At 37.5% G+C, this 12778-nt stretch overlaps 2 protein-coding genes across 9 annotated transcripts; one reads left to right on the forward strand and one right to left on the reverse strand.

The window, feature by feature from the left end:
- Nucleotides 1-284: 284 nt before the first annotated feature.
- On the reverse strand, nt 285-7441 carry LOC125201118 (helicase-like transcription factor CHR28). Of its 6 annotated transcripts, none has more exons than XM_048099048.1 (12): nt 6994-7441; nt 6330-6372; nt 5694-6074; nt 4502-5589; nt 4264-4332; nt 3730-3807; nt 2776-3649; nt 1904-2034; nt 1591-1812; nt 910-1476; nt 629-838; nt 285-556 (listed from the first exon to the last, which is right to left on the reverse strand). In XM_048099048.1, the coding sequence occupies exons 1-12, from the start codon at nt 7129-7131 to the stop codon at nt 449-451; spliced, it is 3909 nt and encodes a 1302-aa protein (XP_047955005.1). In that variant the 5' UTR covers nt 7132-7441; the 3' UTR covers nt 285-448. The 6 variants fall into 6 exon arrangements, with proteins under 6 accessions (XP_047955005.1, XP_047955006.1, XP_047955007.1 ...); XM_048099049.1 differs by having other exon boundaries at nt 4502-5592; nt 5694-6068; nt 6994-7440; XM_048099050.1 differs by having other exon boundaries at nt 4502-5550; nt 6994-7440.
- A 1594-nt stretch (nt 7442-9035) lies between these two features.
- Nucleotides 9036-12121, forward strand: LOC125215217 (protein GID8 homolog). 3 transcript variants are annotated; one of them, XM_048116588.1, is made up of 6 exons: nt 9036-9181; nt 9658-9817; nt 9931-10034; nt 11127-11258; nt 11404-11560; nt 11826-12121. In XM_048116588.1, exons 1-6 carry the CDS (start codon nt 9179-9181, stop codon nt 11945-11947), a joined length of 678 nt encoding a protein of 225 aa, XP_047972545.1. In that variant the 5' UTR covers nt 9036-9178; the 3' UTR covers nt 11948-12121. The 3 variants fall into 3 exon arrangements, with proteins under 3 accessions (XP_047972545.1, XP_047972537.1, XP_047972551.1); XM_048116580.1 differs by having other exon boundaries at nt 9037-9181; nt 9928-10034; XM_048116594.1 differs by lacking the exon at nt 9036-9181 and adding an exon at nt 9240-9368 and having other exon boundaries at nt 9928-10034.
- The last annotated feature ends 657 nt before the right edge of the window (nt 12122-12778 follow it).

Below are 12778 nucleotides of genomic sequence, written 5' to 3' on the forward strand. Positions count from 1 at the left end.
ATTCTAAAGTTTCTATTTTTAAGAAACAACATAGAGTAATAACAAAATGCGTTTTGGTGAAATGGAATTTAGAAGGAAGAACGTTATTACTTTTTTATCATATGCCTATTTTATTTATGGAACAATTTACTCTACATTGAAATTATTAGAAAAACAAATCAGTCACAAATTACAAGCCGTTTCCGCATAAATGCCGTGTGTGTGTGTGTGTGTGAGAGAGAGAGAGAGAGAGAGAGAGAGATTTGTTTATGTAATGGCACTCTGTAAAAGCTATACACAAGGAGAAAACAAGAGATTTGCTTCTCTGTATACACAAACTACAAATTTGTTCCCAAAAAACTATGCACTGTATTCTAAGGCTAAATCATTTCCAGTATATGTAAGCTATCAAGCTTTAAAAAATGCTGTAAATATTAGCATGTGAAAGACTATTCAGTCACAAAAAGTCTCAATCAACCCTGAATAGGTACTCCAAATCTTCGACAGTGAGCCGAGTCTGTCGACTGCCTGTCTCGTCCTCACCGAAGGCAGATGCAACCATCGCTCTCTTCCTTTCCTGAATAACAGCAGAATCCACAAAATCACAACTTAACCCAAGAATGCGGAAGTGGAAATAAATGGAGGTTACCTGCAAGGCCAAAATGCGATCTTCGACTGTATCCTTCACAGTCAGCCGATAAACTGAGACAGGGCGTGTCTGTCCGATACGATGTGCTCTATCTATCGCTTGATCTTCAGTCGTCGGATTCCACCAGAGGTCCAGGAGGATGACGTGGCAAGCAGCCACCATGTTCAGTCCCAGGCTAGCGGCTTTCAGAGACATGATCATGACAGTAACCTAACACAAAGTTTTGAGTATACATCACTTGAAACTTGCAAAATCGACTGCAGGCAAAAAGAGTGACAAACCTGGGGAAGGCATTTGAAATCTTTCACTGCATTGTCTCTGGCAGAAATAGGCATTGTTCCGTCAAGTCTGCGGTATTGAATGGACGAACTTTTCAAATACTCTTCAAGCAAATCCAACATTCGTGTCCACTGGGAGAACACAATTGCCTTCTCCCCCGCAGCTTTTGTGTCTGGAGTTCGATTCTTTCCCACTGAATCGTAACCATGCAACAAATCTGAATATCCTTCTGTAGGTTTGAAGGCAGGATCATGTGGCTTAGACAAAGACGTCAAGAGCTCCAGAGCAGCTTTGATTTTGGATGAACCTTCTGGATAGCTTGAAGAACAAGATTCCGAAACTTTAGCAAGCTTGGAATCAGAGCAGTCCAAGGTGTGATTATTTTCTGGATTTGGGTTATTCGATATAGCATCCCTTAGTGTGGTGATAGAAAATATGTGTGAAGAAGTAAGGCGAGTTTTGCAATTCTTTTTGGGACATTGGGTGTCATCACCAATCATATGCTCACAAATGCACTGGTTGCAAAAGACATGCCCGCAGGCAGTTACTACAGCATCTTCAGGTGGATCCTGCAACATATTCGCAGTATAAGATTCATACGAAACATGGGTCCTCTACATTACAACTCAACATTTAACGCAAAAGAGCTGGTGGCAGTGGAAGAAATAATTTTATGTACTTACACTGCATATCCCGCAAATTGCTAAAGAGCCTTCTAAACAATTCAGAAGGAAGATGGTTTTCTCCCGGGGAAAATTCTTAGCCATCTCAACGGAGGAACTCATCTGTGAAGTAGAACCGAACCCCCTAACAAGAAGAGGGTGGTCACAAGCCTGTCGAAGCCGCAGAAGCATTAATAATATGTTCACATAGTTCTGTTTGACTGTCCCTGCTTTTGCATATTCCTGCCAATAGCAATAACAAGGTCAAGAAGTCACAAAATTACCAAAGATGGATGCATAAAAAATTGTATTTTTAATAGTATTTTTAACGTACAGCAAATTGCGCCTGTGAATCAGCCTCAAGTCTGCAATAGAAATTGCGCTCCTCCATGGAGAAATCAACCCTTTTCAATTCTATAGTTTTCGGCGGAAGATCAATAATTGGTTCTCCATCAATATAAGTACCTGGATCAAAGTTACCACTAAAATAGCATTAAGTTCCAGAAAGACGCTTCTTCATTTCTGTGATTTATACAAATTTCAGTAAAAGCCAGAAAACATGAGCCACTGCATTTCTAATTGTAAAAAGAGAACTGAAACCACTATATAAGTCTCATTGGCCTCTCCTCCTATCACCAATTGGTTTTAGGATGGAACCCCATGGATTTCTATCACTAATCCTTTTGTTTTAAAGTTCAACTCACTGCAGAATGAAGGGGAAAACAGAGTAGCCTTCCTATTTAACCTTAAATTATAAACTGACACATGCTCATCTTGTTTATCTTATAACAGTAGGCGGTCTAATAGATTACTGAACACACAAGAAAACTAAGTGAAATAAAATTTGCAAGTTTAAAGTACACTTTACTTGTAATAGTCCCAAACTTATGCAGTGTCACTATCATGGTCATGAAACAAAAAAACAAACTCTAGAAATGTCATAAGAATCAAATTCACTAAACATCATAAATGAGAAGGGTCAATAGCTCCAAACACAATTTTAGTCAATGGATAACTTGTTAGATACATAAAGCAGTTAGAAGTGTAGGAACAGAAGGGGAAGAAATTGAAAGGAAAATAAACTGGTATCTATACCTTTCTTATCTTTAGTTAGAGGATAGTGATTTTCTTACCTTTTCATAAAGCAGCCTACTATGAAGCTAGAAGCAAGAAGCAAGAGTAGTTAGAGGATAGTGATTTTCTTACCTTTCGTTCGACGCAACATGATAGTCTTCAGCACTGCTTGCAATTTTTTGTACCCAACCTTCGGATTCCTATTGATTGGTGACTTAAGATGTTCGCGGAAAGTTGTAAAAGTAGCATAAGGTTCGTGCCTGAGAAATCTAAAGTAGCTATAAAGATCATCTATCGCATTCTGAATTGGTGTCCCAGATAAGCACCACCTACGCTTAGCACGAAGTCCCCAGCAAGCCCTAGCTACTTGAGTTCTGTGGTTTTTTATGGTTTGAGCCTCATCCAATACAACCCTATACCATCCAACCTTGGCAAGAGGGCCAGATAGAGTTTCAAATAATTCATTGTCAATTTGTTTCTTACTCTTCTTACTCCTAGCTGACTTCTTAGAAGACGCAGTTTCAAGTGACTTCCTCTTTTTACTAGATGAGCATCCTTGAAAGGGGGTACCAAATTGATCATCATTCTCATCAACAGCAGGCTGCTTTGGCACCTCCATGCTAACAATAGCATATGTTGTAATCACCACATCATACTTAGCAAGCTCAAGAGGATCCTTTATGCGGCTTCCTCCATGGTAGATTAGAACAGAAAGATCGGCTTCCCTTGTCACTTTATTGAACAACTCTTCAGACCACTGCCGGAGAACACTTGTAGGACATACAATAAGGGTTCCAGCAGGTGGTCTACCCTTTGTTTGTATGTTAGTCTTGTAACCATTAACCTCACAAGTATCCTCCACATGGTAAGTATCATAAGTTCCATTGTCCTTGTCCAGATCACACATCTCCATTTGACATTGTTTCATATTAGCTGTTGGTGCTTTGGAAGAAGGTGACCTCTCTTTTAGTATCAATGCAATAGTTGACACTGTCTTCCCAAGTCCCTACCATAATGGAAATAGTAAGACGTTAATGCCTATGATTGATTACATACCCTCTAGAGAGAAAAGACCATAAAGGCAACCTGATCATCCGCAAGAATCCCACCAGAACAACATGCACCTTCCGTCTCTTTGTTAACCATCCAGGATAAAGCAATTCGCTGGCCATAAACTCAACCAGAGTCAGTAGGGTTTCAGAAAACTATAGAATACACATTTGGACAATAAAACATTCAAGAACAACATTAAGTTAATCATAGAGCATAATACACATTTGGACAGTCTCCATTGAAGCTAAATTTCACCATTGTTAAAAAAGATGAATAATTCAGCACAAATTTCATCTGGGTAAAGCAGTGCATGATAGCAACGGGCATCCATGGATGAAGAAAACTCAATATGTACTAGTAAAGAATATTAACAAATAACAAGAATTCGATTGCAAGAAGGATGACACAAAGTGAAAACAGAGTCTTAAAAGTTCTAGGGCTAGGCAACATCATCTCTCACAAGTCCACACCCCGCTCTTCACCAAAGCCACTACGTCTCATGGTCTACACTAGTCAGATGTATCTCTATCCATGGAAGAGCCAAAAACCAAGTAGCGAACTTCAAACCTGGTGTTTCATCAGAGTCACAGACAAACCATCAGGTGGAAGAGCTTCTGATGTTGGCTGAGAGAGATCCTGTAACATGTGCAAAATTTCTCCATGGTCAATTATCCAAAAAAAGTTAGAAGCTATTAACTTTCATAGGCGTGCAGAACAATTTATCATGGCAGCAGAAAAGCCAAATATGATACCATGAAAGTCTAGAACCTGCAACGAGCATATAAGGTCTGTATTATAGAATCACCTGCATGGCAACTTGAAAAATAACCCGTTCATCATTTGGTCTAGGCCTTGAATGCCCCATTGTCATCTGGTCAACCTGGTCTATAGATGTTGAATATTGTGAAGAAGCAAATGACTTTCCATTCAATGTAACAGGCTTTGAGGCTACTGCTGGTGTACTCATATCCTCAAGAATACAAAGATCGTAGTCATCATCAAGATTAATAGGCTCCATCGTGTTACTTTGAACCCTTTGGTAATTGGTGTTAGGAAGATAAAAATTGTTGAATTCTGGGGCCTCAATTTCCGTCTTTTGAAAATTCGTTTCTGCCTTGACTGAAGCTAATGGCCACATGCCAGTTTGACATGACACCAGAAGAGCAGAATTACCATCCCGAGCACCAATAGCCAATTTTTGGGTGTTAGTCTGACCAACCATACCCAGACGAAGGAAATCACTCTTCATAAGCACGTCCTCATTTTCTTCCGTTTTGCAGGAAACATAGTTCTCACATGGAGTCGAAGAGAAGGAACCAGATGAAGACCATTGTATACTAGTTGCAGAGGGCTGCTTACTTGCATCTTCATGATATTTCCTGCGGGCTATGTCGACTACTTCAGATGCCCTAGAAATGATTTCAGTAGATATAAATGATTCCACATTTTTCCTGACCTTGGTATTATTACCCCGGGATTTACTGAAAATGCGTGACAACGAAACAGGAGAAGTATTTTTTGACTCATCCTGCAATGTACTCATGTCACTAGAATAGTTGAATCCAACTTGGGAAGCAGCCACATCCACATAAGGCATTCCATTAATGAAGGAATCACTAAAATTTTCTCCTTCATCCATAGAATTGACCGTTCTACCTCCATCACAAGCCAAGGATTGAAAGCCAGAGCTAAGAGAAGCATAGGATGGACCATCTGAGCAGAAAAGGTGCATGCCACCATTTTCAGGAGTAAAATCTGGAATGTCGGCCATATTAATTTCACAAGAACTGGACTCAGTATGGGAAATGTCAAGAGAAATCCCATATCGATCAATAACTGAGACATCCTCCTGGTCTGCAGCAAGAGTTCCATGGTAAGTTTTTTCGTTATTTTCTGCTGAAATATACAAACAATATCAGAACCAAGTAACTTATTCTGAAAAAATATTTGAAAATAATATATATTCTTAATGAATGAAGCATTAAACCAAGACTTACTTTCATATTGAAAATTTAGCCTAGAGTATTCAATCAGATCCTTATCATGGTTCATGTGAGTATCAGCAGAAGATTCTCCGTCATGAGTAACATGACCCATACTATACGAACACAATGGGTCACTATGATTGGATATGCCAGATGGAGCTCTACCACCATCATTTTGGCTGTATGATGATGGTGTTTGGGGACCACCAACCTTACAACTATAAGAAAGGCCATTTTCTTGGACAGATATATCATCAGTGACAGTTCTGGAGCAATTGTGATCAACAATACCAAACTGAGAAGAAGGTTCTCGCATTCCAGCGCCCACAATAGCAGAAGAAGTCCCTGCAGATTCTGAGATGCCATCTGAACTTCCAGTCCTAGAATCTGAGACTTCAGAGTTGTGTTAGGGTGACAATACACCAGATCCTATCAAAATTGTACTTGGAAAATGAGGCATTTATAGGAAGATGCATTAATCATTATCATTTCACTTTAGAACCAAATGTTTGATCTCACAAAAAACAATACGCTCATCTTCCCAAAATATACCCAGAAAAACGATCGAGTCTAACCATCAGTGGATGGCAAACAAATATTGCAGGAAAATAAAAACAAAAGCACAATACTATAAGGCTGCTTACCAACCTTGTGGGACATCAATAGAAGATAGATCTTCCACTATATTACCCTGCAAAGTGACAACAAACAGAATCACAACTCCCGTACTCACCTAAAAGGCTATAACAGTGAAGCAATTCTCCAACAGAGAATTGAAATTCTAATTTAATCCAGATTGATGTAACACACAAGCACTCTAACAGAGAGCATCGAGAAGATTAAAGAGAGAGAACATAGAATTCATGTAAAACAATGCCACAGACCACATCACACTTCATTTACAAGATGGAGACTTGATAACGATTACAATGCAAACACTTGATCAACGAAATAACTGACGCTTTCCTCTTTTTTTATGTTTTCTCATTTCAATATCCATTCATAAGGCATAGCCTGCACACAGTGAAAGACCAAGCCAGTAATCCCCATATCTCAAAATTAATAAATTTCCTCCACTTCTACAAATATCAAGGAGAATTGCCTATTGCTTGAAGATGACGGAACTCAAACTGATACTAATAGCTTCTTTCACAATTCAGGAGCATCAATTTATTCAAAAAAGAGGAAATAATCGTGTGATCACCAATTTTTAAGTACTTCCAATCCATTCAATAAATACACTTCACTGCTAGCAATTCCAATCATGCAAGTAGAAACTAACCAATGAACGACACAAATCATGAAAGATAACCTGCGAAGGCGAATCCGGAGCTCCCATAACTTCCCAGAAATGATCGAGGTCGATGTAAACGTCGTCGCATTCATCCTCCGCGCCAAACATCTCATCCACAATCCGCGACGATCTCTCCTCTGCATCCGCAGTCAACATCTCAACTTCCGCCCTTATCGATCAACACAGCCAAACCCTAATTTCCCCACCAAAATGAACTCAATTTCCAGCTCCTATTATGGCGTGCACGGGCATGCACCAGCGTCAGCGTATTTACACAGCGGGGATCAACACGAGATGTGAATCGATTGCCAAACAACAAATTCTGCGAAATTACTGCGAAGATTCAAGCAGAATTATCAGATTTTTGAAATGACTTTAACGATGAAGAACAATTCAATTTCTGATGCGCACAGTGGTGACAGGGGCGCAGGTTAAGGAATTTGAATTTGCTTATTTGAGTACACTTCTGACTATTCTGGCTGTTTTTATTTTTTTAAATTACTTAATTTGGCGTGGTGATTATTTATATGCTTTTAACGTGCGCCGTTTTGTCTTTTTCCCATTTGGACTGACAAAGTCGCCTTCTCTATTGCTTGTTGTCTAAGAAAACTTCATTAATTACTCAATATTTACTAGAGTATAATACTAATGAATAATGTTCAATGTTTACCCTAATATACTAGTATAATTAATTATTAATGATTTTTTTAAAGTTCAATAATGAACTAATTAAGAGGTTAATCAAGATTCAAGATAGTGGGCAGTTAGGGGGGTTATTGGGATTTATTTATATTCAATTTATTGGTCCATAGATGTAATACTATTAAATTCGAATTATAAAATTGGTAAAAGATTCTTAAATTTATCGTGATTTATCGAATACTAACATAGTTGAGAATTTTCGATATGCAATGGCAATAGCAAGCCAAGCCCAAGTGAATGCAAGCATTTTGGGTACAACTTTCTCAAATTAAATAGGTGGATGAACTCATGAAAGCCCAAAGTTAAAGGATTACTTACTTAATAGTAGTAAAAAAAAATTGTGGGTAATGAACTAATTTCCCATCTGTAGTTTATAATGTTTTTTACGCCACATTTTTATTTTAACTATTGAAGTTTATCAATTTTATCCCTAACTATTAGTAGCTATACCAACCATTTTTCAACTTACAAATTACATGTGATTTGTGCGTTTACCTATGACCGATTCTTCATTTCCTAATCACTTCTTGATGAACTGTGCTTTCTTCTAAGGGTTCGTTCCGTGTTCAATAATTGATCAGAAATAGAGTCAAATCATGACAATAAAGCTGGTTCGGTGTTCATTTGATATTTTTGCATAGTCCTCAATTTCTGCTCTTGTCAGCCAAATATGGAACACCAGACTCCCTCAACTATTTACTGCTTGGTGGGACCAGCTTATTATATTTTAATTCAACATTCATTTCTTACTTTTTTCAAATAAAAAGAAGCGCACGAGCCCTAAGTTTTAACAAATGTGAAAAGTGTGTTTGGTGTCGTCTTGATAGATGGACATGGTGGATTTCATAATATATTCCTCACTTTGTTCTTATGTGCGCGCCAAGGCTTTTGATTAAGGCTTACGAGCATGATTTCGAGGACATATGCACCTTGGGGAGTTGATGATTAGGCAACGAGGTTGCACCTGCAAATGATATATTGATCGTATCGAATGGTTGCTTATTGGATCAAAGTCCCGACTCACGAACCACTATATGATGTGAAAAAGGAGTGGATATACTTATGTGTTTATAGGAGCGAGTGAGGTGAAAATGAAATGAATAAAATTAATTACAAATAAATATAGACAAAAATAAAAATATCACGATTTGTCGTTCAGATGCTTAGCCGCATGAACGGCGAGAAACAACCCGACCAGCCAACCATCGTCCCCACCCAAAGTAAAATCGGAACCGTTCCCATCCGAACGTCGCACAGTAAAGCCCCGACACATCCCATATTCGATCATCCATCCGGGGCTATATTGTGAATGTCCTTAGTAATAAAATTACAAAAGATCATAAATAAAAATAATTCATTTTTCCTTTTCTTTTTCTTGAAAAGGAAAAAAATTACAGCCAATTTTAGAGAGCAAAATCACAGAAGAAGTTGCGAGTCTTGGCACTAATTCACACGTTGATTCGGAAATTGATGCAATAGTTCTCTCATTTCATCTCTAGCAATGGTAAATTCACCTCTCAATTTCACCCTCGTTGCGCCAATTCCAAATTTCTACTATTGTTAATTACAGTCCAACTTTTTCCCTAGTTCTTGAAATCACACTTAAACTTTTTTTAATTCACGGGTTCATTGCTGTTACTGGATATGTTTTTTAGTTGATTCCGAATAGAATATCTCCCGATTGATTATTGGTCTGCTGTTTTCACTTTTTAGTTTCTTGTCGGTTCTTGTTGAATATGTTTGTGCGTTTAATTTCTTTTTTCATTTCTTTCTTACTGAGATATCATGGATGTTTCAAAGCCTCGATTTTTGGTGGAAATTGGTCTAAATTGGAATTATTCTTGACAATGATCGATGAGATCACTCTTTAGTTGGGCTAATTGAGTTGTTTTTTTTACTGTAGCATTGGAATCATTATCTATTTATGTGAATTTTTTGGTGGCAATGCTGAGTTTTGTGAACATTGGATTGCTCTTGCAGGCCTCGTCGAAAAAGGTTATAACTAGGGAAGAATGGGAAAAGAGGCTCAGTAGCGTTAAGCCGAAGAAAGAGGATATGAATAAATTGGTGATGAATTTTCTGGTTACCGAGGGTTTTGTTGAGGTTGCGGAAATATTTCAGATAGAGACCGGGACAGAACGTATCCATATGAATATTTATGAATTAACCTTTTTCGTTAGATTGTTTAGACGTATATTTGTATGCTACGTCATATACGGATACTAGTTTGAATTCCTTATTGGATAACAGCAGATATGGATCTTGCAACTATCACTGATCGTATGGCAGTGAAGAAGGCGGTACAGAGTGGTAATGTGGAGGATGCGATTGAAAAAGTTAATGATCTGAACCCTGAGGTGAGATGATTTTTTGTTGTTGCTTGGTTGTTCGTAAAAGGAAACAATGTGATATTCAATGGTGTTTTGGATTATTGACTTCTTTTGCTAGTTGGTAACTGATGTCAATATTTTGTATAACTGCATAAGCTAGTAATATCATTTCTCTGCTGCGAGATACTGTTTGAAAGCTCTCATAGTACTACCATAGTTATGCAATCAACTATGATGTACTTCGTTGGGCTTCTTAAGAATCTTCATTTTTAGTTTTTATTTTGCTTTCGTATCTTCCTTAATTTAGCTTGAATTGTAGACTTGTACTGATTAAATAAAATGGCTTGCCTCAAAAATGTTAGAATGAGATAGTGAGCAAGATGCATAGGATAAATCTCATGAAATCAAACACCTATGCATTTATAATTGGCGTATGAGAAGGTGATAGCTTTTGACCAGCGTATATATAACTTTATTGCTGCCCTCATTATTCACACAAACTGATACCCCCCTTTCAACTTAATGATAACTTTTTAACTTTTTGAGTATTTGGATCAAAGGATACTCCCCTTTTCTTGTTCTAGATGTTCATGAATGTGGTAACTTGCTCACCAATTAGCAAAAGCTAGGTGTAGTAATAACTTTTAGTTATAGTATAGTAAAATATTCAGTACTACAGAATACATATTGTGTTTTACTTTTTAACCCATTTCAACCCTCTCTTGGGTTATTTTGAGCTGTTGATGATGACACCAACACCACCTATTTTTCAATTGTATGACAACTATGAGAAGGACTTTTTTCTTGATATTTTTATATTAATGGCCAATGTTCTTTACCGAGAGCACATTGTGGGCACTTCCCTTTCAGCTGAATATTAACATTAACTGGGTGGATTATCTGTTTTACATATATTATCAATCCAGTATGCGTGACTATACAATCAGCTTGCTTGATTCAGAGCAGCATGAAATTTGTTATTGAGATATCCTGCAGAATTTTCATTACTTGCAGTTCTGATAAATGCATCTTTATATGCAATAACTAGATATACTGCCATGGATTTCTAGGCTTCGTATCAAAGCCGCACAATCTGATTTTCTTGAGCTTTCGTTGCAGATATTGGACACAAACCCCCTACTCTTTTTCCATCTCCAACAGCAAAGGTTGATAGAACTGATCCGCAATGGTAAGATTAAAGAGGCTTTGGAGTTTGCTCAAGAAGAACTAGCTCCAAGAGGGGAAGAAAATGTAATATTCTGGCTGTTTTTCTGTTAATCTTCATTCATTAAGGAATATTGTCGGTGCATCTGTTTCATGATAAATAGTCTTCTTTCCTCAAGGTCACTATCTTTGTCAGTAGGAGTTTTGATTCGATAAAAATCTTTGATTTCAGCATTGCTTTTTAGAAGAGTTGGAGAGGACCGTTGCACTGCTCGCATTTGAAGATGTCAGCAACTGCCCCGTTGGTGATTTGCTAGATATATCACAGCGCCTCAAGACTGCTACTGAGGTTAATGCAGCCATCCTCACTAGCCAAAGCCATGAAAAAGGTTAGTACCCTTGACACATGAGAGAATACCTCGATTAAGTAGTAGTGCATCTAAACATCTCGAGCTGAATCAACATAAAATATGAACCCTTTCTTGTTGCTTTAAATGAAAACAAGAACTTGGGCAAGATTGGATGGAACTCTACTTACTTTTTCTCCCAAAATTACCCACCACTTCAACAATATGGCTTAGTTGGGATTCCACAGTAAATATATTGTGCTACTAGTATCTATTTTACTTAATATTTGGTTATAATGTGTGACAGATCCAAAGCTTCCTAAATTGATGAAAATGCTAGTGTGGGCTCAAAATCATCTGGATGAAATGGCTTCTTATCCTCGAATTACGGATTGGTCTACGACAACACTTGAGGATCCTTCTCTTTAACACCATTGCAAGATTACTTGTGATTCTTCTAGAGTTAGTAATGCTCATGTTTCTACTTGTGCACTACACTATTGGTCTCTCAAACTAGCTAGTTGTATCTGTCAAATCAAATATTGTTCACTTTGTTCTGAAAAATTAAAAAAAAATCATGCTCTGTGAGCTCTGTTAATAATCTGTTGCCACTCTCCCTTTTTCCCCTTCTATTTTAATATATACTACTACGTAGTAAATAACATCATCGTAAAAACTCTTATCTTGAAACTCTTAACTATTTATCTATGAAAACAATTTGACGAACCAAACAACATCGTAAAAACTGACATTCTTGATTTCACCCGAAAATCCTATCTTATGTTAGTTTTCTTACTATATCCAATCCATGATGAACCCCAAAAGTTGAGACTTAGACTTCAGAGAATAGTAATTGAATAAAGTTTGGCCAACCTTTCCTATGCATAAGATATGGATCAGACACTACTAGTTATATGGCAATACAAATTTCAACATTGTGTTACCTTATTGAAGGTGTTGAACTCACACCACCCACACAACAACATAAATCAAAACTCTAATTTCTGGGAATTTTTCAAGTGGGAAATCTCTATCTTCTCTAAAGATTTCTTGGTGACTTCCTTCATCAAAGTTGAGGGCATAGCTATGAGGATCATACTGAAATCTCAACTGCTGTCTTCTCCCTTTCCTCATCACCTTCTTCATTGCTGCTTTCATCCTCCACACTAATCTTCTGCATTCCTTCCATCCAATTCTCTCCATCAACCCAAAAAAGATTCAATTTTGATGAAAATTTTGTAGAAAATGGAGTTCAAGAAA

Source organism: Salvia hispanica, chromosome 1 (assembly GCF_023119035.1).
Source record: "Salvia hispanica cultivar TCC Black 2014 chromosome 1, UniMelb_Shisp_WGS_1.0, whole genome shotgun sequence".
Taxonomy (NCBI): Eukaryota; Viridiplantae; Streptophyta; class Magnoliopsida; order Lamiales; family Lamiaceae; genus Salvia; species Salvia hispanica.